At 43.3% G+C, this 23442-nt stretch overlaps 1 protein-coding gene and 1 pseudogene across 1 annotated transcript; both read right to left on the minus strand.

The window, feature by feature from the left end:
* Positions 1–987: 987 nt before the first annotated feature.
* On the minus strand, positions 988–6389 carry LOC120042308 (annotated as a pseudogene).
* A 1268-nt stretch (positions 6390–7657) lies between these two features.
* On the minus strand, positions 7658–14411 carry LOC120042309 (sialic acid-binding Ig-like lectin 12). The gene is made up of 4 exons (XM_038987129.1): positions 14272–14411; positions 8141–8461; positions 7832–8031; positions 7658–7669 (listed from the first exon to the last, which is right to left on the minus strand). The coding sequence occupies exons 1-4, from the start codon at positions 14321–14323 to the stop codon at positions 7658–7660; spliced, it is 585 nt and encodes a 194-aa protein (XP_038843057.1). The 5' UTR covers positions 14324–14411.
* Positions 14412–23442: the final 9031 nt, after the last annotated feature.

Consider the following 23442-nt stretch of genomic DNA (forward strand, 5'->3'; position numbering starts at 1 on the left):
ATAATCACGCAACTGATCACAGCCGGAAGAGGAAGAAATTGGTGGCAACAATTCCTGATAAAGAATCGGCAGTGTGTAGTAATTTTGTCAAATGCATTTCAGTGTCATAAATCAACATATTGTCACGGTCGTCATAATGAGGAGACCAAGGCGCAGCGTGATTAGTGAACATACCTCTTTAATAAAAGAGAGAACACTGAACAGAACTAAACAAAACAACAAAACGAACCGTGAAGCAATATGGCTAGTGCAGAACAGGCAACTAAACAAAGAATAACAACCCACAAAATAACCAAGGAATATGGCTACCTAAATATGGTCCCCAATCAGAGACACGATAAACAGCTGCCTCTGATTGAGAACCAATCTAAGCAACCATAGACATATAAACATATAAACACCTAGACTAGAAAACCCCTAGACAATACAAAAACTAAACAAACCACCCCTTGTCACACCCTGACCTAACCAAATAATAAAGAAGACAAAGATAACTAAGGTCAGGGCGTGACAGTACCCCCCCCCCCCCCCCCCAAAGGTGCGGACTCCCGGCCGCAAACCTAAACCTATATTCTCGACCTAAATTCTCGACCTGTGTGCACCTACATCATAGCAACCTCATGATGGGTATAGGGAACATTTTTATATCAGGTAGCCTAAACCTATTGCTGTTACATTGAACTGGGTGAATAGAATATGAATGAGTCATGAAAAATGCTGTAATAGAATATGGCCATGCTCATGAAAAAAATGAGCGTCCTCCCTCATCTTAAATGGCACCGACCACCACTGAAATACACTGAGTGTACAAAACATTAAGAACACATTCCTAATTTTGAGCCTGGCACCTACTACCATACCCCGTTCAAAGGCACTTAAACATTTTGTCTTACCCATTCACCCTCTGAATGGCACACATACACAATCCATGTCTCAATTATTTCAAGGCTTAGAAAACAAAGTGCTCACACAGTCAGTTAATCATGTTCATGAAATAGGGTCCACGCCACTTTGCCCTGCCAAACACTCTACGGACTCGTCATCCAAACAGAGCGAGGCCCTGGCCTTGGTGAGCATCCTCACATGCTGGCATCCGCCATGCAGGCCGCCAGGGGCACAGGGATGTCTGACACCCCACCACAGAGCGAGGTGACCGCCCACACCGGGGCTTGAAGGCGTCCTTCTTCTGGGTGACACAGGGCTTGGGAGAGAGTGGTCAGGGCCAGGAGGAAAGTGTGGGCTCTGATCTCTGGGAGGTCTCTCTCCCTCTCATCCAGGAGGTTTGGGAAGTCAAGTTTCTCCAGACAGGAGGGACTCATCATGAACACCTTAGGCAGGGCCACCCCCTGGGCCTTCAGCACCTTCAGGCTGGCCTCCCGTCTCTCTTCCAGGCTCTTCTCCGTGTCCTTCTCTGAGGTACACCATGTCCCTCTGCACCTAGAGGAACTCCAGGAACTCCATCACGCTGTTGGCCTGGAGACTCTGAGTGAACGCCATGACCACCATGTTGTACAGCAGGAACTTGACCCGCTCCATTTACGCCTCCGGGTCAAAGGGCGAGGCTGCGGGCATGGGTGGCAGGTCCCACAGGCAGAAGTCTGGGTGTTTGGGGTTGGGTAGATGGCCAGCTCTTCTGGAGTGGTGGTGTAGAGGTGGAGGGCGGTCCCTTCATCATCAGACCCCAGTTTACGGAGGGTGTTGATGAAGGCAGCCTCCTGGTCAGAGATTCGGAGATCCGGCCTGGTTGATCCGGCTTATCAGGAGGTCCTCCTCAACATCTTTGACGTAGAGCTTGTTGTTCTCGATGGACTCTTTGAAAGTCTCCAGGAGGTTCAGGCTGTCAGATACAGTATAACATCTGCCGTCATGGCTGCAGGAGACTGGAGGAAGGTCATTAGCATAGGGCATACAGCAAACACCACAAACCTGCTTCAATCCTGGATGATTTAAGAAACATTTTAAAACTAACTGAGAGAGACTTTGTTATTTCTTCAAACAACCAACCTTCATTTCATAAGAATTGCAGTAATGAAGCTGGACGACCCCACACTCTCGAGTGTAAGACCAAGAGCTTAATCATACAGAAAATACAGAGGTCTTATATAGGAGACCTAAAAATGCTTAGTCATGGCTGGTTCCACCCTTCCGGCAGATCGGGGCATCATAAGCTACCTTGTTTTCTTCTTGTGGTTATGTGTATCGGCTGTGTGAGGTCTTAGCGCACAAACAAGTGATAACGCCGCCAGTTCCGTTACTCCTTTCTGTTCAAGCTAGCCTCTGTTCTCTTCATATCTCCACACAGCTGTGCCCTTGGAAGATACAAAAAGAACAGGATGGACTGAAGAACTGTGGTCACTCTCAGAGGCTCTTTGTCTTATGCCACGTGACCAAGTAACTCAGAAGCAAAGATGATTTCTGTTCCTCAAGTTTATCTCGATCCCGAGTCGCCCCATGTACTTGACTATACCCCTAGACCAGCTGCGGGGAGCTAAAGGGGAACCATCCTTTCTCAGAAGCACAGCACTGGTAGAATAGAAATGTCTTACTATTGTTAAGCATATAGTTGTTAACTTATCAATATGCATGCAGATATAGTAAACAAGGCAGGAAATACGTAATTTGTCCCTTAAACACTTTATTGATTTAATTCAATTAATCCTTGATTGGCAATTCATGTCCAAACACCAGAATACACACATATTTATCTGTCTCTTGAGGTCTGGGCAACACTATCCCTAACTGCTTAATTTGGAGATAAGTAGTGACATCTAAGCCTGCTATCAAAACTGTAGGAGGTTCAATAGATGGGTTGGTTGTTTAGAAACAAAACAGACTCGTTAGCAACTGTGACAAAGTGAAAATGTAGAGTTTCCATCAACCTGACTCGCGCTGCGTGCAACGTAATATCAAAGAACATCGCCGTTCGTGGTCAGAGTGGTGGGTGAAACCATTCACTTCAGAAAAGAGTGTGATATTAATAAAGTTTCCTTTCATTATGTGTTATCGAATTCATAAAAATAATTACTGCCATTGTCGTAAGGTTGGCAATACGAGAGGTCTTCAGACTTAACTTTGTTATATTATTTTCCTTGAATGAACAACTAGTGGGTTTTGAGTGCTTCTCCCCTATTTGGAACGTTGGTCTGCCTCCTCTTCAGTCCGAGAGAGATATTCTGAGGGCAGGTTCATGTCTCCTTACTCTGTACACAAAAACTATTTAAAACTGTATAACACAATAGTGTCTTTTGAAAACTGGTTCATATATCCCAAAGTCATTAGCGAATGTGATTATGTACATATTTATTTTGCCGTTAATGTATTTAAAGCCTATTTCGGCAAATTAATCAAGTGTTTGCTGGCTTAGCTAGTCACGTTAATGACGAGCTAACTAACACCATTCAGTGCACTGTAATTTCACGCTAGCAATTGCTAGCAGGGGATTTGAATTCAAGGCTTCTTTAACCAAAGGGGTTTTCTAATGTCACATCAGTAGAGTAGGAAGAGGAAAGGGGGGGGAAGAGGTATTTATGACTGTCATAAACCTACCCCCAGGCCAACGTCATGACACTGATTTGATATCATTTTATCTGTAGCCAATGACCTTGAGCCTTCTTGGATGGGAATTTCTAATGTAAATCTATGGCAGCACCCAATGGGCTTGAATTTTCGAGCTCTACCCATAGATTTTTCGGTGCCGTAGTGTCCCCATGTGTGACAGAACACTGAGCCAATTGTGGCTTAACTAGAGAACATTACCAAACCCTACGCTCCATATTTTCTGCTGGCTGCCCCACCACCACAGAAAGGACTGAGCTAGGCTGAAACACCTGCATTTTGGAGCTGCCTTACTCAAGAAAGCAAAAAAGATACCATGTTTATTAACTCAATTATCTTTTTTTTTTTACATTGTTTGCATACTGATATGTGACACGTATTAATGTCAAAATAACATCCAAAACAAGCAACAGCAAAATATGTAAATATTTTTTTTTTTGCTAAACAGGTAAGGCTCTGCCCCACCTGCCCTGAAAGACGGGTCGCCACTGGATAGTGGACTCTAGAGCCCAAAGGCCGGTTGTAGCACAGGCAGAGCCATTGAGGACTTAAACTATTTTTGAAGTAGTCAACTGGGTGGGACTTCCTATGGGTTAAAAACTTCTTCAGGATTGGTGGGTCCTCTGCGGGACAGTTGAGCTAACATAGGCTAATGCGATTAGCATGAGGTTGTAAGTAACAAGAACATTTCCCAGGATATAGACATATCTGATATTGGCAGAAAGCTTAAATTCTTGTTAAACTAACTGCACTGTCTAATTTATAGTAGCTATTACAGTGAAATAATACCATGCTATTGCTTGAAGAGAGTGCACAGTTTTGAACATGAAAAGTTATTAATAAAGAAATTAGGTACATTTCGGCAGTCTAGATACAAAATGTTGAACATAAATGCAATGGTTCATTGGATCAGACTAAAACTTTGCACGTACACTGCTGCCATCTAGAGGCCAATATCTCAATTGCACCCGGGCTGGAATAATACATCATGACCTTTCTCTTGCATTTCAAAGATGATGGTACAAAAACAAAAAAACGGTTGTTGTCATCAAAGATGATGAGGGGAACTCAGTCAGGGTCTCAGCTTACTGTTGAGAGTTAGAATAGTAGAATAAACAAGGTGTAATTTCGAAATTTCAGCAGTAGTTTCTCTCTTGTTATGTCAGTCACTGATAGTTACTCAATTAGCCCATGTCAGCAAAAAAAAAAAGATTGGTAAGTTAGTCTAGCGGCCAGCTATCTAAACTTGTAGTTATCATGGTTGAGTTATCGACCGAGGGGGCCCCATTGATTTTGTTAGTCATTCTCACTCAGCGATCATATTAAAAGCTGCAAACATTTCTCTTCACCCTATGGCAAAATGTGTAAAATTGCAGGAGGCTAATTATAAAACTGCTAATTTTTCTCTCCGCCCCATGGGAAAATGTGTGGATTTGAAGCAAACTTGCTTTAAAACTGCAACCTTTTCTTTACACCCCATGGCAAAATGTGTAGAATTGCAGGAAATTAACTCTAAAACCTCATTTTTTCTCTCCACCCTCAAGAGGGGAGACGTAAAATGTTGTGTACGCAAGGTGGTGGAAACAACATTTAACTTGGGGCCTCCAAAAGGATAGGGCCAGCTCTGACTTCATGTGTGGGTATGCAGACCTCTGAGCCACTGCGGCCCCCTGTGATGATTTTTTTCTTGTGGCCTCCACCCCCATCAAAGTTGCCCATTCCTGATTTATACAATTGGTAGCCTATAATTACTGTTGAATGAAATATGGTAAGTTGGAAAAAATACTATTTATACATTCTTTTAACAGGTTTCAGAGAACAAACAAATGAAAATACAAAAAAAAGATTAAGTGAGCTAGTGCCTCAATGTAAAACAATACTGCAATAATGCACACTTATGAATAGAAAAATATTCTCATAAACGGGTTCGCTGACAATGTCATTAAAACGATACACACGCTTCAATGGGGCAGAAGGCCGTGTGTTGTCATGATTCTGGATGGCCAGATATCTAGCAACAACGACACAATGCTGCCATGTGGGGAATTGTAGGTGGCTCGTTTCAGCAAGTTTTATGTTGTTCGTGAAATGTATTTTTTTTGTGTGTTATTTGCTAATTTGGCACAAAATAAAATGCTACCTAGCTAACCAGACAACTAACAATGTATTTGAGAAAAAACATGTGCTCATTGTACAAATGATTTGGAGACTAAATATAGTTTACATGTTGTCAACAATCTAAGCCAACCCGTCTGTTTTACCTTATAGTTGTGCGCGCATCTGTTTTGTTGCTAAACAACCAACCCGTCTATAGCACACAACTTTTAAAAGCACAATGTACTTTTTTTCTTGATTCATTTCATTTGAGCTCTCTGGCTAGCCCAAAATGAGAATTCTTAAATAACAGAATTCTTAAATAACAACTAGAAAATATTCTTATTGAAAATGGACAACCACCAGATACATACAGTACCATCTGACACAGCGCTGTAAAATAAAGCATTTACCAAAACTATTAATTACAGTAGTTTCAGTTATTAAACAACATCTCTGTACTATCGTAAAACATTCAAACTGGATTCAGCACATGAGGAAACAACACCAAAACTACAGTAGTTTCAGTTGAACAAAAGTCCCATTATCAACATAAAACTTTCAATCTGGATTCAGGAAATGATATAAGAACACATGGCTATACAGTACTGTATGCTATCCCCCACGTTTCTAGCGAAATTGCTGTGTCACTCACCACCACCCATAATAGCCTTGACGTTGGAGTAAAGCGTTGTATCCTCATCTGTCTCTGCTGCTGGCTCGTTCTCCTCCTCGTCCATCACACCACTCCCCTCTCCTCGATCTTCATCCCCTTCTTTCTTCTTCTCTCGTTTGATTTTGGCGTACTCTGACTCTGTGGTGGTGGTCTCCTTCTCTGCCTCCTCAGGAGTCTTCTTCTTCAGTAGGGAGTAGTTGATACTGGCGTAGTGCACATCCCCTTTGGCAGAGTTTCCTGCAGCTCCACTGGTCTGGGGTTCTGTGTTTTCAGCTCCCTCCATCAGCACCACCTGCAGAGGGGTCTGTTCGCCCCGCACAGCCTGTCCTGCATCCGTCTAGGGAGTCGATTACAGAAAGCACTGTGTTAGGAATCTTGTTCGCTTGGTGGTCCAAGATCTGTTTATGCTGTCAATGCTAACAGAATGTTGGTAAAGCTGAATGAAGAAGGAAACTGGTACTGCACCTGTTGGTCTTCACATGCCACCATCGCCAGGTTCGTTAAAGGGCTTTTGGAGTCTGAGTCCTTTGGGATCCTCTCTTTGTATCTAGGGAAAATATTATAAATAAAATGTCTCAATAACTATATGTTGGAGGATTTAGCAAGCACCTCCATTACAACATGGTGCAATGCATTGTAACTTTTGACATATCTGATACTCTTGATAGGAAATATGAATTTCTAAAGACAATCACCAACACTCATGTAACACTAACTGTACTTCAGTAATAGAATGCATGTACCTTTTACATTTCCCTGTCAAACACAGGAAGATACAACAGATGGTGGCTGAGAAGGCGGCACCAATCGCAAATGCAGCAATCAGTGGTGGGTTCAACAGCATAGCCAAGATGTTTTTAGATACTTCCTCTATGAAAAGAACAAAGCATGTATGTTTTTAGGAGTGGCTCACAATACTTTGTATCCTCTGATTTTCTTTTTAAATTAAATAATAACATTATATTTTCTCACTCAAAGCATATAAATCCTCTATGCTGCATACACAATGGGTGGGATTGGGAAGCTGTTGCTCTCTAACAAAGTAACAACTTATACCTTTACCTCCTTGCTTTCCTTGGCTCTCTTTTTGGGTGACTTGCAGCTTCTCTCTCACTCTGCCCACTTCATTTGTGCTGACACACTCCACAGTAGTGTTGGTGTGGTTTCCAACATGCATCCTGATGGTGGTGTTCACTGAGGACCTCAACAGTGATTTAGTGAGGCAGTACTCCTCAGTGTTAAGCCAGCCTATGAGAGGTAAGGGGACCCCCTGACTGACACACACACAGGTCATGACCTTGGCCAGGATGACACACCCAGAAGCATTGAGAATCACTGGATGGTCTAAAGAGAGACAGAGGGGGGAAGATGTATCATGGACAATTTCAAGTAAACATGTTTCAAGCTATTTTTAATCAGGTTTGTACAGTGTTGTTTGTACTCACACATCACAGTGACAACAATGGAAGCTGTCAGAGTCCTGTTGAGGTGTTGAGCTCTACACACATACTCCCCTGCATGTTCTCTTGTCAAGTTAGAGATGGTGAGAGCGGCCAGTCCAGAGTTATTCTGTTCCAAAGCTGTTGTCCCATTCTTACTCCAGTTGAAGTTAGATGATGGTGGGTAGCTGTCAACACTGCAGGTCAGATTCAGGGTATCACCCTCTCTCACTGTGTTACATCCAGAGATCTTGGGTTCCTTCACAACTAGAAAACAAAGTGCATATGCAGGTAATCATGTTCATGAAATATAACTGCTGAATCACAATGAAAGAATGTGTTGTGAAATTAAGGTCAGATAATGTACAGTTCTTACATGTCACATTCAATTTCAGTGTCTTCTTAGTGGTGACACTGCCATTGAAGGTCACCAGACATGTGACCTCGGTGCTGTGATCGTTAGCTGAGGGGATAAAGGTCAAAGTTGAGAAGTGGGTTGTTGTGACGCTGGTCAAATCCTCTCTCTTTTGTATAGTGGTGTTGTCTCTGAGCTCAGTGATGTTGTCTCCTGTCCCTCTCCATGTCCATGTGATGTTAGGAGGAGTTCCAGAGCAGATCCCCGGGGCGGTGCAGGTCAGAGAAGCTGGTTCTCCCTCTGTCAGAGAAGGAGTCAACACTGAGGGCTTCTGGGTCAGATCTGGACACAGGAAATACAAACTCAGATGTTAAATTAACATCTGTGTACCAGACATCAGAGGAACATAATCAGACACAGTGTTACAGCATACTAACTATGCTACCCCTGTTAAACTGCTCCAAATAATGCCCCAAAAATTCCGCCATTGTCTAGAAAAAAGCAGACTTTGAAAAGGGAGACTTGGTGAGGGGAATCTTGTCATTTGTGAATTGGAGGTACAGTGCCTTGCAAAAGTATTCACCCCCTTGGCATTTTTTCTATTTTGTTGCATTACAACCTGTAACTTAAATAGATTTTATTTGGATTTCATGTAGTGGACATACACAAAATTGTCCAAATTGGTGAAGTGAAATTTAAAAAAATTACTTGTTTCAAAAAATAAAAAACGGAAAAGTGGTGTGTGCATATGTATTCACCCCCTTTGCTATGAAGCCCCTAAATAAGACCTGGCACAACCAATTACCTTCAGAAGTCACATAATTAATCAAATAAAGTCCACCTGTGTGTCACATGATCTGTCACATGATCTCAGTATATATACACCTGTTCTGAAAGGCCCCAGAGTCTGCAACACCACTAAGCAAGGGGCACCACAAAGCAAGCGGCACCATGAAGACCAAGGAGCGCTCCAAACAGGTCAGGGACAAAGTTGTGGATAAATACAGATCAGGGTTGGGTTATAAAAGAATATCCGAAACCATTAAATCCATTATTAAAAAATGGAAAAAATATGGCACCGAAAACAAACCTGCCAAGAGAGGGTCGCCCACCAAAACCCACGGACCAGGCAAGGAAGGTATTAATCAGAGAGGCAACAAAGAGACCGAAGATAACCCTGAAGGAGCTGCAAATCTCTACAGCGGAGATTGGAGTATCTGTCCATAAGACCACTTTAAGCCGTACACTCCACAGATCTGGGCTTTACGGAAGAGTGTCCAGAAAAAGCCATTGCTTATAGAAAAAAATAAGCAAACACGTTTAGTGTTCACCAAAAGGCATGTGGGAGACTCCCCAAACATATGGAAGAAGGTACTCTGGTCAGATGAGACTAAAATTGAGTTTTTTTGGCCATCAAGGAAAACGCTATGTTTGGCACAAACCCAAGACCTCTCATCACCACGAGAACACCGTCCACACAGTGAAGCACGGTGGTGGCAGCATACATTTTTCTGTATCCAAGATGGCGTAGCAGTGGCATGTCTGTTTTCATTGTCTTGTCCCGTCCTGTGTATATATCGCTTTTTTTTGTATATATTTTCATTCTCAATTTCCATATACGGACTGAACATACTCTCCTGCAACCCACCTCACCCAATGTAGTATTTATCTGCTATTTTTTATACTTTAGAACCGGAACCCCCTTCAGAGCTAGCCAGCTAACTAGCTAGTAGTCAGTTAGCCACTGCTAGCGGCCATCACCGTTAACTCGGACATCTGCCAGCCTCAACCTGGTCAATTCCTGCCAGTCTGCACAGCGCGATATCAACCCAGAGCATATCGGACTGCTTTTCTCTACCACATCTCCGGATTCCTACCGCAGCTCTGAACATTTACTCTGGATCATCGCAGCTAGCTAGCTGCTATCCGAGTGGCTACTCCTGGCTTACGTCTCTATCCAGAAGCAAGCACCAGTTAGCCTGGAGCAAGCCTGGAGCTAGGCCCATCTCCCGGCTAGCTGAAGAGATCCATCAGACAATTCCTGAGCTTCAATAACCTCTTTTGCCAATTGGCCAGGACCCTTTACTGCCGACACGGAGCCCAGCTAATCCATTATGACTGGTCTGCCGATATAACCGTCTGAGAGGGTTTCAACAGGCTCTCCCGTTGCGACGTCCACCTGAGGCCCATCTGCTAGCCTGCTAGCCCCGGCCTGCTAGCTGTCTGAATCGCCGTGTCTCCAGCTCGCCTAGCTACTCACTAGACCCTATGATCACTCGGCTACACATGCCTCTCCCTAATGTCAATATGCCTTATCTATTGCTGTTTTGGTTAGTGATTTGTCTTATTTCACTGTAGAGCCTCCAGCCCTGCTCAATATCCCTTAGCTAGCCCTTTTGTTCCAACCCCCCCCCCCCCCACACACACACACACACACATGCGGTGACCGCACTTGGCATAAAGAGACAAAACCTCTCATCGTCATGCAATGCCTAGGCTTACCTCCACTGTACTCACATATTACCATACCCTTGTCTGTACATTATGCCTTGAATTTATTCTTCTGCGCCCAGAAACCTGCTCCTTTCACTCTCTGTTCTGAACGCACTAGACGACCAGTTCTTTTAGCCTTTAGCCGTACTCTTATCCTACTCCTCCTCTGTTCCTCTGGTGATGTAGAGGTTAACCCAGTCCCTGCAGCCCCCAGCTTCACTCCCATTCCCCAGGCGCTCTCATTTGCTGACTTCTGTAACAGTAAAAGTATTGGTTTCAAGCATGTTAATATTATTGAAATTTCCGTCCCTAACTCTAACATTTCCCGACAAGATAGAACTGCCAAAGCGGGCGGAGTTAGCCTGCAGAGTTCTGTCATACTATCCAGGTCTGTGCTCAAACAATTCGAGCTTCTACTTTTAAATATCCACCTTTCCAGAAACAAGTCTCTCGCCGTTGCCGCTTGTTATAGACCCCCTTCAGCCCCCAGCTGTGCCCTGGACACCACATGTGAATTGATCGCCTCCCATCTATCTTCAGAGTTTGTACTGTTAGGTGATCTAAACTGGGACATGCAGTTCCCTTTGGGCACGTCAGACAGGCGGAAATTCAAGATACTGTCCCCTAGCCCTAAGTAGTTTTAACACCCCGACCATCCTACAATCTAAGGTAGATGCCCTCAATCTCACACAAATTATCAAGGAACCTACCAGGTACAACCCTAAATCCGTAACCATGGGCACCTTCTTAGATATCATCCTGTCCAACTTGCCCTCTAAATACACCTCTGCTGTTTTCAACCAGGATCTCAGCAATCACTGCCTCATTGCCTGCGTGCGTAATGGGTCCACGTTCAAACGACCACCCCTCATCACTGTCAAACGCTCCCTAAAACACTTCAGCGAGCAGGCCTTTCTAATCGACCTGGCCCGGGTATCCTGGAAGGATATTGACCACATCCCGTCAGTAGAGGATGCCTGTTTGCTCTTTAAAAGTGCTTTCCGCTCCATCTTAAATAAGCATGCCCCATTCAAAAAAGTTTAAATTGAGAACAGATATAGCCCTTGGTTGAAAGCCCTTGACCAGCACAAAAAAATCCGGTGGCATTCTGCATTAGCATCAAATAGCCCCCGTGATATACAACTTTTCAGGGAAGTCAGGAACCAATATACTCAGTCAGTTAGGAAAGCTAAGGCTAGCTTTTTCAAACAGAAATTTGCTTCCTGTAGCACTAATTCCCAAAAGTTTTGGGACACTGTAAAGTACATGGAGAATAAGAGCACCTCCTCCCAGCTGCCCACTGCACTGAGGATAGGAAACACTGTCACCACCGATAAATCTACGATAATCGATCATTTCAATAAGCATTTTTCCACGGCTGGCCATGCTTTCCACTTGGCTACTCCTACCCCGGCCAACATCTCAGCACCCCCTGCAGCAACTAACCCCCCCCCCCCGATTCTCCTTCACCCAAATCCAGACAGCTGATGTTCTGAAAGAGCTGCAAAATCTGGATCCCTACAAATCAGCTGGGCTAGACAATCTGGACCCTCTCATTCTAAAATTATCCGCCGCAATTGTTGCAACCCCTATTACGAGCCTATTCAACCTCTTTCGTATCGTCTGAGATCCCCAAAGATTGGAAAGCTGCCGCGGTCATCCCCCTCTTCAAAGGGGGAGACACTCTAGACCCAAACTGTTATAGACCTATATCCATCCTGCCCTACCTTTCTAAAATCTTCGAAAGCCAAGTTAACAGATCCCCCGACCATTTCGAATCCCACTGTACCTTCTCCACTATGCAATCTGGTTTCCGAGCTGGTCATGGATGCACCTCAGCCATGCTCAAGGTCCTAAACGATATCATAACCGCCATCGATAAGAGATAATACTGTGCAGCCATCTTCATTGACTGGCCAAGGCTTTCACTACTCTGGATGGTTCTGACCTAGAATATGTGGACAACTACAAATACCTAGGTGCCTGGTTGGACTGTAAACTCTCCTTCCAGACTCACATTAAGCATCTCCAATCCAAAATTACATCTAGAATTGGCTTCCTATTTCGCAACAAAGCCTCCTTCACTCACACTGCCAAACATACCCTCGTTAAAACTGACTATCCTTGACTTTGGCGATGTCCTTTACAAAATAGGCCCCAACACTCTACTAGGCTAACGGGATGTTGTCTATCAGTGTCATCCGTTTTGTCACGAAAGCCCCATATACTACCCACCACTGCAACCTGTATGCTCTCGTTGGCTGGCCCTCACTACACATTCGTCACCAAACCGACTGACTCCAGGTCATCTATAAGTCTTTGCTAGGTAAAGCCCCGCATTATCTCAGCTCACTGGTCACCATAACAACACCCACCCATAGCACGCGCTCCAGCAGGTATATTGCACTGGTCATCCCCAAAGCCAACACTTCCTTTGGCCGCCTTTCCTTCCAGTTCTCTGCTGCCAATGACTGGAACGAATTGCAAAAATCTCTGAAGCTGGAGTCTTATATCTCCCTCTCTAACTTTAAGCATCAGCTGTCAGAGCAGCTGTACACAACCAATCTGTAAATAGCACACCCAACTACCTCATCCACATATTGTTATTTATCCTCTTGCTCTTTTGCACCCCAGTATCTCTACTTGCACATCATCATCTGCACATCTGTCACTCCAGTGTTAATGCTAAATTGTAATTATTTTGCCTCTGTAGCCTATTTATTACCTTACCTCCCTACTCTTCTACATTTGCACACACTATACAAATATTTTCCTATTGTGTTTTTGACTGTACGTCTGTTTATGTGTAACTCTGTTGTTTTTGTCGCACTGCATTGCTTTAGCTTGGCCAGGTCACAGTTGTAAATGAGAACTTGTTCTCAACTGGCCTACCTGGTTAAATAAAGGTGAAATAAAATAAATACAAATGCTGTGGGGATGTTTTTCATCGGCAGGGACTGGGAAACTGGTCAGAATTGAAGGAGTGATGGACGGCGCTAAATACCTGTTTCAGTCATCCAGAGATTTTAGACTGAGACGGAGGTTCACCTTCCAGCAGGACAATGACCCTAAGCATACTGCTAAAGCAACACTCAAGTGGTTTAAGGGGAAACATTTAAATGTCTTGGAATGGCCTAGTCAAAGCCCAGACCTCAATCCAATTGAGAATCTGTGGTATGACTTAAAGATTGCTGTACACCAGCAGGAACCCATCCAACTTGAAGGAGCTGGAGCAGTTTTGCCTTGAATGGGCAAAAATCCCAGTGGCTAGATGTGCCAAGCTTATAGAGACATACCCCAAGAGACTTGCAGCTGTAATTGCTGCAAAAGGTGGCTCTACAAAGTATTGACTTGGGGGGGGGGGGTGAATAGTTATGCACGCTCAAGTTTTCTGTTTTTTAAATTTATTTCTTGTTCGTTTCACAATAAAAAATACTTTGCATCTTCAAAGTGGTAGGCATGTTGTGTAAATCAAATTATACAAACCCCCCAAAAATCTATTTTGATTCTAGGTTGTAAAGCAACAAAATAGGAAAAATGCCAATGGGGGTGAATACTTTCGCAAGGCACTGTATGTACCTGTATGTTAAAGTCAGTGTACATATTTAACTACAGTACTAGTCATGTCAAAGTAACTAACAGTAATAGTCATGCTGTACCTGTCACTTTGATTTTCATTTTCTGTGGGTATGTATATGGTCCTCCTATCATTCTGTATTGATACTGTCCAGCATCATTCTCTCTGATGTCGTTGATGATCACACTACAGTTCCCCTTTGTCAGGTCTGTCTCCAGTAGATACACTCTATGTTTATAACCCTCCTGAGCTTCAGAGGGATCTTTGGAGTGGAAAATTATGTATTTATCCTGATCACATATGCCATTTTTAGGGCACTTGAACCATATTGCAGTGGTAGGCTCTACGTTATCAGGGTGAGTGAAGGTACATGAAATAACAGCACATAGTCCCTTCTCTACTGTTTTCTCTGCTGGACTGAAGGTGATTATCCAGGGTGATGCTGTTGGTGGTGCTACCTGTTCTGATGGAGGGAAATTAATACAGACATGAGTAATACAGAAAGCACTTCACTTGTTCGTAACATTTTTGATGGTACAGAATCAGTTTGGATTAAAATGTGTTACCACATCTATACAGCTACTAAGGATTTCAATATTGACAATACTTTAATGATAAAAGGGACCCTACTTTGACATGTTGCTCTCTCTGCCAGGGAGAAGAGTAGAGCTGCCCAGATGAGGACCCACATCCTGCCTCCACTGCCTCAATGAATCAACCACAACACCAGTGTCTGTCCTTTTTCACTTCTTTCTCTGGACACCTTGTCTGTTTCCGCAGGTCTGGAGCATAGAAAGAGTATAAAATAACATGATAAATAATGTTATGATAATAACTACGCATCCCATTCCCAGCGGTGTAAGGAGACTACATAGGCCTTCATAACATCTGACGTGAATGTTTCTTGAAACGTTTCTGATTTTTACAACCTTCTTTGCACATTTTTTCAACTTTAATTTCATGCACAGAAAGAATATGTCCGAGTAATGCTTTATTTTACCACAATTGACTGGAATTTATTTATAAACCAAATTTATTAGACATGGACATTCATTGTAACAAATATGAGAAAGTACCAATATTTTCTACCAAGGACCAAAGAGTTACTAGTTTTGTTAAATCATTTCAAGTAATGTCCTGAGGTTTTTCTTCTCCCAAGTACTTTAACAGTTGGTTTAGCCATGCAGAGAATAAGACTGAATCAGCACATTACCTCTCTCTGTGTGCTCTCTCTTCCTGTTGACTGTGAGCCCTGTGTGAGTCTCTGATGGGTGTGAACTGTCACTTCATGTCCCCAGTCTGTTACTCCTCCCTCTAACCCGGTGCTGCAGTCTAGGAAGTCCCTCTGTATTGCATATCACCCAGCCAATGTTCGCTCAATTCTTTGGGGGCACTGAGCACATTTTGGCTCTTTTGAGCAGAAACTTGAATGTTGTGAGAATTTTGTGCAACTTCTGGCGCACGTCTACAGTGAACACTGAGGGTGTACGCTTACAGTTGTAGACAGTAGCCAATAGGCTATTGTGGCTATTTGAGCATAATGTAGGCCTACCAACAAAACCAATGGAACAAATCCCCATAACATTTTCACATGGAAATAGCTTTTGATTTCTTTGATATAGCATAGAGTAGCCTATGTGTGGTGTTCATTGCATGCCTACATTGCATGATACTTTTATTGTAAAAATTACATTATGAAGGGCTTGACATGAATGAATGATTTTTTACTTGTTCTGTAACAGCATGGGCCAAATAGTAAATTGCATTGTATTGTGTTGTATGATGCAACAAACCACTTTAGAATATCAAAAGTATTATTATTACTACCACACAGAGAATTAGATAATGTAGGCTATCCCTCTGCCTATTATCTTATTTGCATATTCAAGCCGCTCTCAAAACACAACACTGCCCTTTTAATTAAGACATACCTGACCAGCTTTTGAAAGACAGTTTGAAATGTAGCCTACACGTTTTGTGCTCTTGTAGGAAGCAGTAACTCCCCATTGCTGACCGACACTTATCTATAACTGGGCTAATATCTCGCCAACTAGCAAATAATATCAACAAATGTGCACACGGCTCTGCGTTATCTGAACTGATCTTAAAAGCACATTCACTCACCAGTGATTGAAAGACCACTCGTGAAATACTAATTCTACTCCATTGCGCTCTGGCTCTGACTACAACAAAATCACAGACTCAATCTTGCAAAGTTAGATTTGTTTTGGTTTGTCACATTGAAAAGGGGCTAATATAATATATACACTGCTCAAAAAAATAAAGGGAACACTTAAACAACACAATGTAACTCCAAGTCAATCACACTTCTGTGAAATCAAACTGTCCACTTAGGAAGCAACACTGATTGACAATCAATTTCACATGCTGTTGTGCAAATGGAATAGACACCAGGTGGAAATTATAGGCAATTAGCAAGACACCCCCAATAAAGGAGTGGTTCTGCAGGTGGTGACCACAGACCACTTCTCAGTTCCTATGCTTCCTGGCTGATGTTTTGGTCACTTTTGAATGCTGGCGGTGCTTTCACTCTAGTGGTAGCATGAGACGGAGTCTACAACCCACACAAGTGGCTCAGGTAGTGCAGCTCATCCAGGATGGCACATCAATGCGAGCTGTGGCAAGAAGGTTTGCTGTGTCTGTCAGCGTAGTGTCCAGAGCATGGAGGCGCTACCAGAAGACAGGCCAGTACATCAGGAGACGTGGAGGAGGCCGTAGGAGGGCAACAACCCAGCAGCAGGACCGCTACCTCCACCTTTGTGCAAGAAGGAGCAGGAGGAGCACTGCCAGAGCCCTGCAAAATGACCTCCAGCAGGCCACAAATGTGCATGTGTCTGCTCAAACAGTCAGAAACAGACTCCATGAGGGTGGTATGAGGGCCCGACGTCCACAGGTGGGGGTTTTGCTTACAGCCCAACACCGTGCAGGACGTTTGGCATTTGCCAGAGAACACCAAGATTGGCAAATTCGCCACTGGCGCCCTGTGCTCTTCACAGATGAAAGCAGGTTCACACTGAGCACATGTGACAGACGTGACAGAGTCTGGAGACGCCGTGGAGAACGTTCTGCTGCCTGCAACATCCTCCAGTATGACCGGTTTGGCGGTGGGTCAGTCATGGTGTGGGGTGGCATTTCTTTGAGGGGCCGCACAGCCCTCCATGGGCTCGCCAGAGGTAGCCTGACTGCCATTAGGTACCGAGATGAGATCCTCAGACCCCTTGTGAGACTTGGCCCTGGGTTCCTCCTAATGCAAGACAATGCTAGACCTCATGTGGCTGGAGTGTGTCAGCAGTTCCTGCAAGAGGAAGGCATTGATGCTATGGACTGGCCCGCCCGTTCCCCAGACCTGAATCCAATTGAGCACATCTGGGACATCATGTCTCGCTCCATCCACCAACGCCACGTTGCACCACAGACTGTCCAGGAGTTGGTGGATGCTTTAGTCCAGGTCTGGGAGGAGATCCCTCAGGAGACCATCCGCCACCTCATCAGGAGCATGCCCGGGCGTTGTAGGGAGGTCATACAGGCACGTGGAGGCCACACACACTACTGAGCCTCATTTTGACTTGTTTTAAGGACATTACATTAAAGTTGGATCAGCCTGTAGTGTGGTTTTCCACTTTAATTTTGAGTGTGACTCCAAATCCAGACCTCCATGGGTTGATAAATTTGATTTCCATTGATAACTTTTGTGTGATTTTGTTGTCAGCACATTCAACTATGTAAAGAAAAAAGTATTTAATAAGAATAGTTCATTCATTCAGATCTAGGATGTGTTATTTTAGTGTTCCCTTTATTTTTTTGAGCAGTGTATAATATAATTAAGCAATAAGGCCCAAGGAGGTGTTGCATATGGCCAATATACTACGGCTAAGGGCTGTTCTTAAGCATGACGCATTGCAATGTAAAGTGCCTGGACACAGACCTTTGCCATAGTACAGTTGTGGCCAAAAGTTTTGAGAATGACACAAATATTAATTTTCACAAAGTCTGCTGCCTCAGTTTGTATGATGGCAATCTGCATATACTCCAGAATGTTATGAAGAGTGATCAGATGAATTAAAATTAATTGCAAAGTCACTCTTTGCCATGCAAGTGAACTGAATCCCAACAAAAACATTTCCACTGCATTCAGCCCTGCCACAAAAGGACCAGCTGACATCATGTCAGTGATTCTCTCGTTAACACAGGTGTGAGTGTTGACGAGGACAAGGCTGGAGATCACTCTGTCATGCTGATTGAGTTCGAATAACAGACTGGAAGCTTCAAAAGGAGGCTGGTGCTTGGAATCATTGTTCTTCCTCTGTCAATCATGGTTACCTGCAAGGAAACACGTGCCGTCATCATTGCTTTGCACAAAAAGGGCTTCACAGGCAAGGATATTGCTGCCAGTAAGATTGCACCTAAATCAACCATTTATCGGATCATCAAGAACTTCAAGGAGAGCGGTTCAATTGTTGTGAAAAAGGCTTCAGGGTGCCCAAGAAAGTCTAGCAAGCGCCAAGACCGTCTCCTAAAGTTGATTCAGCTGCGGGATCGGGGCACCACCAGTACAGAGCTTGCTCAGGAATGGCAGCAGGCAGGTGTGAGTGCATCTGCACGCACAGTGAGGCGAAGACTTTTGGAGGATGGCCTGGTGTCAAGAAGGGCAGCAAAGAAGCCACTTCTCTCCAGGAAAAACATCAGGGACAGACTGATATTCTGCAAAAGGTACAGGGACTGGACTGCTGAGGACTGGGGTAAAGTCATTTTCTCTGATGAATCCCCTTTCCGATTGTTTGGGGCATCCGGAAAAAAAGCTTGACCGGAGAAGACAAGGTGAGCACTACCATCAGTCCTGTGTCATGCCAACAGTAAAGCATCCTGAGACCATTCATGTGTGGGGTTGCTTCTCAGCCAAGGGAGTGGGCTCACTCACAATTTTGCCTAAGAACACAGCCATGAATAAAGAATGGTACCAACACATCCTCTGAGAGCAACTTCTCCCAACCATCCAGGAACAGGTTGGTGACGAACAATGCCTTTTCCAGCATGATGGACCACCTTGCCATAAGGCAAAAGTGATAACTAAGTGGCTCGGGGAACAAAACATTGATATTTTGGGTCCATGGCCAGGAAACTCCCCAGACCTTAATCCCATTGAGAACTTGTGGTCAATCCTCAAGAGGCGGGTGGACAAACAAAACCCCACAAATTCTGACAAACTCCAAGCATTGATTATGCAAGAATGGGCTGCCATCAGTCAGGATGTGGCCCAGAAGTTAATTGACAGCATGCCAGGGCGGATTGCAGAGGTCTTGAAAAAGAAGGGTCAACACTGCAAATATTGACTCTTTGCATCAACTTCATGTAATTGTCAATAAAAGCCTTTGACACCTATGAAATGCTTGTAATTATACTTTAGTATTCCATGAAGCAGCAAACTTTGTGGAAATTAATATTTGTGTCATTCTCAAAACTTTTGGCCACAACTGTATAATGGCCATACATCACAAATCCCCGAGGTGCCTTATTGCTATTGTAAACTGGTTACCAACGTAATTAGAGCAGTAAATATAAATGTTTTGTCATACCCGTGGTATAAGGTCTGATATACCACTGCTCTCAACCAATCAGCATTCAGGGCTCGACCCACCCAGTTTACAATGTTGATTTGATCACAGAAAAATGTTTGATCTATATAGTGCAAACTAATGGAGTGAACTCAGTGAAGATATGTGCTGTATATAGACCATAATCAACCCAAACCCATCAACAAACCCATCAATCCAGACCCATCAAAGAACTTTGACTAACACTTCAATCGCCATAGCTCTTATATTCAGAGTGAGTTTTATTTCACAGTTTCTATCTAGTACTGTTAATACTCAGAAGCATTATACTCATAAGACGGTTGTATTATTGTAACATTACACTAAATGTGAATAATATGGAGAATGCCTCGCATTGGATAGAGATATATAGTGCATTCGGAAAGTATTCAGACCCCTTGACTTTCTACACATTTTGTTACGTTAAAGCCTTATTCTAAAATGGATTACATAAATGTTTTCCCCTCATCAATCGACACACAATACTCCTATACTGGACTCGCTAAATGTACAGTAGCCTTTATCCAGCTATCCAGTTAGCTAAACACTCATTCAAATAACTATGAGAAGCAGGGTGCCGTTTTGGAAGTTTGCTTGAATCACCGTGTGAAACTGCAACAAACATAAAAGTATGTTTACAGTTACAGTAGTATAGAACACAGAATGTCTTCCACAATAACTGCACTAATTGTATGAAATATGGAACAAGAGTACTCAATCTAGAGCCAAATATAAAATAAAGTTACTAGAATGCAACTGTATGCTGGATATTGCTCAGCTAGGTGTCCCTAGGGAGAAATAGCATTGAAGCTAATGCAGTAGCTAACTGTAGCTAACAGCTAACTCAATTATTCATCTTTTACAGAAACATTCAAATTATATGTGACAACCATTTATCTTGTGTAAATAAACAAATGTACTTACAGACATTGCATCATACAGAACTTATAAAGAAGGATGTTGAAGGATTGTAACTACTCTGTAACACTTGCACATCTTACACATTGCTTCACTTCTGAAACTGCTTCTTGTCACATGACACAAACAGGTAGATTCTAGACTGCTGCACTTAAACTGCAACTGGGGGGTGCTAAACAACGAACATGTTCAGAACAACTCCATAATGTCAAAGGAAAAACAGGTTTTTAGACATTTTAGCAAATGTATAAAAAACAACAACTGAAATATCGCATTTACATAAGTATTCAGACCTTTTACTCAGTACTTTGTTGAAGCACCCTTGGCAGTGATTACAACCTTGAGTCTTCTTGGGTATGGCACACCTCTATTTGGGGAGTTTCTTCCATTATTCTCTGCAGATCCTCTCAAGCTCTGTTAGGTTGGATGGGGAGTGTTGCTGCACAGCTATTTTCAGGTCTCTCCAGAGATGTTCAATTGGGTTCAAGTCCGGGCTCTGGCTGGTTAACTGGAGAACATTCAGAGACTTGTCCCAATGCAACTCCTGCGTTGTCTTGGCTCTGTGCTATGGGTTGTTGTGCTGTTGGAAGGTGAACCTTAGCCCCAGTCTGAGGTCCTGAGTGCTCTGTAGCAGGTTTTCATCAGGGATCTCTCTGTACTTTGCTCCGTTCAGCTTTCCCTCGATCTTGACTAGTCTCCCAGTCCCTGCCGCTGAAAAACATCAGCGTTTCCTCTAGATGTGATGCTTGGCATTCAGGCCAAAGAGGCCAAAGAGTTCCATCTTGGTTTCATCAGACCAGAGAATCTTGTTTCTCATGGTTTGAGAATCCTATGCAAACTCCAAGCGGGCTGTCATGTGCTTTTTACTGAGGAGTGGCTTCTGTCTGGCCACTATACCATAAAGTACTGCAGAGATGGTTGTCCTTCTGGAAGGTTCTCCCATCTCCACATTGGAACTCTGGAGCTCTGTCAGAATGACCATCGGGTTCATTGTCACCTCCCTGACCAAGGCCTTTCTCTCAGTATTACTGAGTTTGGCCTTGCCACCAGCTCTAGGAAGAGTCTTGGTGATTCCAAACTTCTTCCATTTAAGAATGATGGAAGCCACTGTGTTCTTTGGGACCTTCAGTTCTGCAGACATTTTTTGTACCCTTCCCTAGATCTGTGCCTCGACACAATCCTGTCTCGGAGCTCTACGGACAATTCCTTCGACCTCATGGCTTTCTATTGGCTCTGACATGCACTGTCAACTATGGGACCTTATATAGACAGGTGTGCGAGTCCAATCAAGTTGTAGAAACATCTCAAGGATGATCATTGGAAACAGGATGCAGCTGAGCTACAGGGGGTTGAGGGGTCTGAAAACGTATTTAAATAAGGTATTTCTGTTTTAAATTTCAATACTTTAGCAAAATTTTCTAAAAACCTGTATTCACTTTGTCATTATGGGTATTGTGTGTAGATTGATGAGGAAAAACTTGAATTTAATCAATCTTAGAATAAGTCTGTAACATAACAAAATGTGGAAAAAGTCAAGGGGTCTGAATACTTTCCGAATGCAGTGTATACTGTCCTATTTTCTCTGTTTTGAAGCATGCTGTGGTCATGAGAAATGTACTTGTTTTCCAAACACCACGAAATGATGAGTAAGATGTACTGCAAAAAAAGTCAGTGGGTATTTAAAAACATTTGCTGTCATATTCTTAAGTTGACAAACATGATACATGCAACCAATGCCGTAACCAGGTTTTGAATTTTAGTGAGATCCGTAGGTGGTCATTTTTTTAAAAGTTTAAGCATTTTACTGCATTTCTATACAATAATTTTTTTTAAGCTATTTGGATTACAGAGAAAACAAGCAAAAATTATCCCAGACATTATCACCTTGGTTGATGTAGGTTCATTCACCTCAGTCGATCTAAAAGCACATAGCTTATTAGCTATTCCATTGTAATGTTATATCTCTGAAAGGGGGGAAATATGAGAAAGAATTCACATTGACACCTAAAATCAGCGACTGTTCAGTCAGTTGTAATGATGAATTGCATAAAATCATCAACTCTTCATAGATACAATACATTACCAAAGGTATGTGGACACCTTTTCATTGAACATCTCATTTCAAAAGCATGGGCATTGATATGGAGTTGGTCCCTCCTTTGCTGCTATAACAGCCTCCACTCTGGGAAGGATTTCTACTAGATGTTGGAACATTGCTGCAGGGAATTACTTAACAATCAGCCACAAGAGCATTAGTGAGGTAGGGCACTAACGTTGGCGATTAAGCCTGGCTCGCAGTCTCTGTTCCAATTCATCCCAAAGGTGTTCGATGGGGTTGAGGTCAGGGCTCTGTGCAGGCCAGACAAGTTCTTCCACACCGATCTCAACAAACCATTTCTCTATGGACCTCGCTTTGTGCACGGGGGCACAACATCTGGGGATGGTGAGTTTCATGCTGAAACAGGAAAGGGCCTTCTCCAAACTGTTGCCACAAATTTGGAAGCACAAAATCGTCTAGAATGTCATTGTATGCTGTAGCATTAATATAGCCCAAACCATGAAAAACAGCCACAGACCATTATTCCTCCTCAACCAAACTTTACACTTGGTACTATGCATTTGGGCAGGTAGCGTTCTCCTGGCATCAGCCAAACACAGATTTGTCCGTAGGACTGCCAGCTGGTGAAGGGTGATTTATCAGTCCAGAAAATTTGTTTCCACTG

Source organism: Salvelinus namaycush, unplaced genomic scaffold (genome assembly GCF_016432855.1).
Source record: "Salvelinus namaycush isolate Seneca unplaced genomic scaffold, SaNama_1.0 Scaffold650, whole genome shotgun sequence".
Classification (NCBI taxonomy): domain Eukaryota; kingdom Metazoa; phylum Chordata; class Actinopteri; order Salmoniformes; family Salmonidae; genus Salvelinus; species Salvelinus namaycush.

Bases quoted from the DNA above. Each gene is read 5' to 3' on its own strand.
- LOC120042309 (XM_038987129.1), bottom strand. From the start codon at position 14,323: ATGATAGGAGGACCATATACATACCCACAGAAAATGAAAATCAAAGTG. The intron at 8,462-14,271 runs GTACAGCATGAC...TCCTGTGTCCAG, and splicing joins AATGAAAATCAAAGTGACAG to ATCTGACCCAGAAGCCCTCA. The intron at 8,032-8,140 runs GTAAGAACTGTA...TTTGTTTTCTAG, and splicing joins ACTGAAATTGAATGTGACAT to TTGTGAAGGAACCCAAGATC.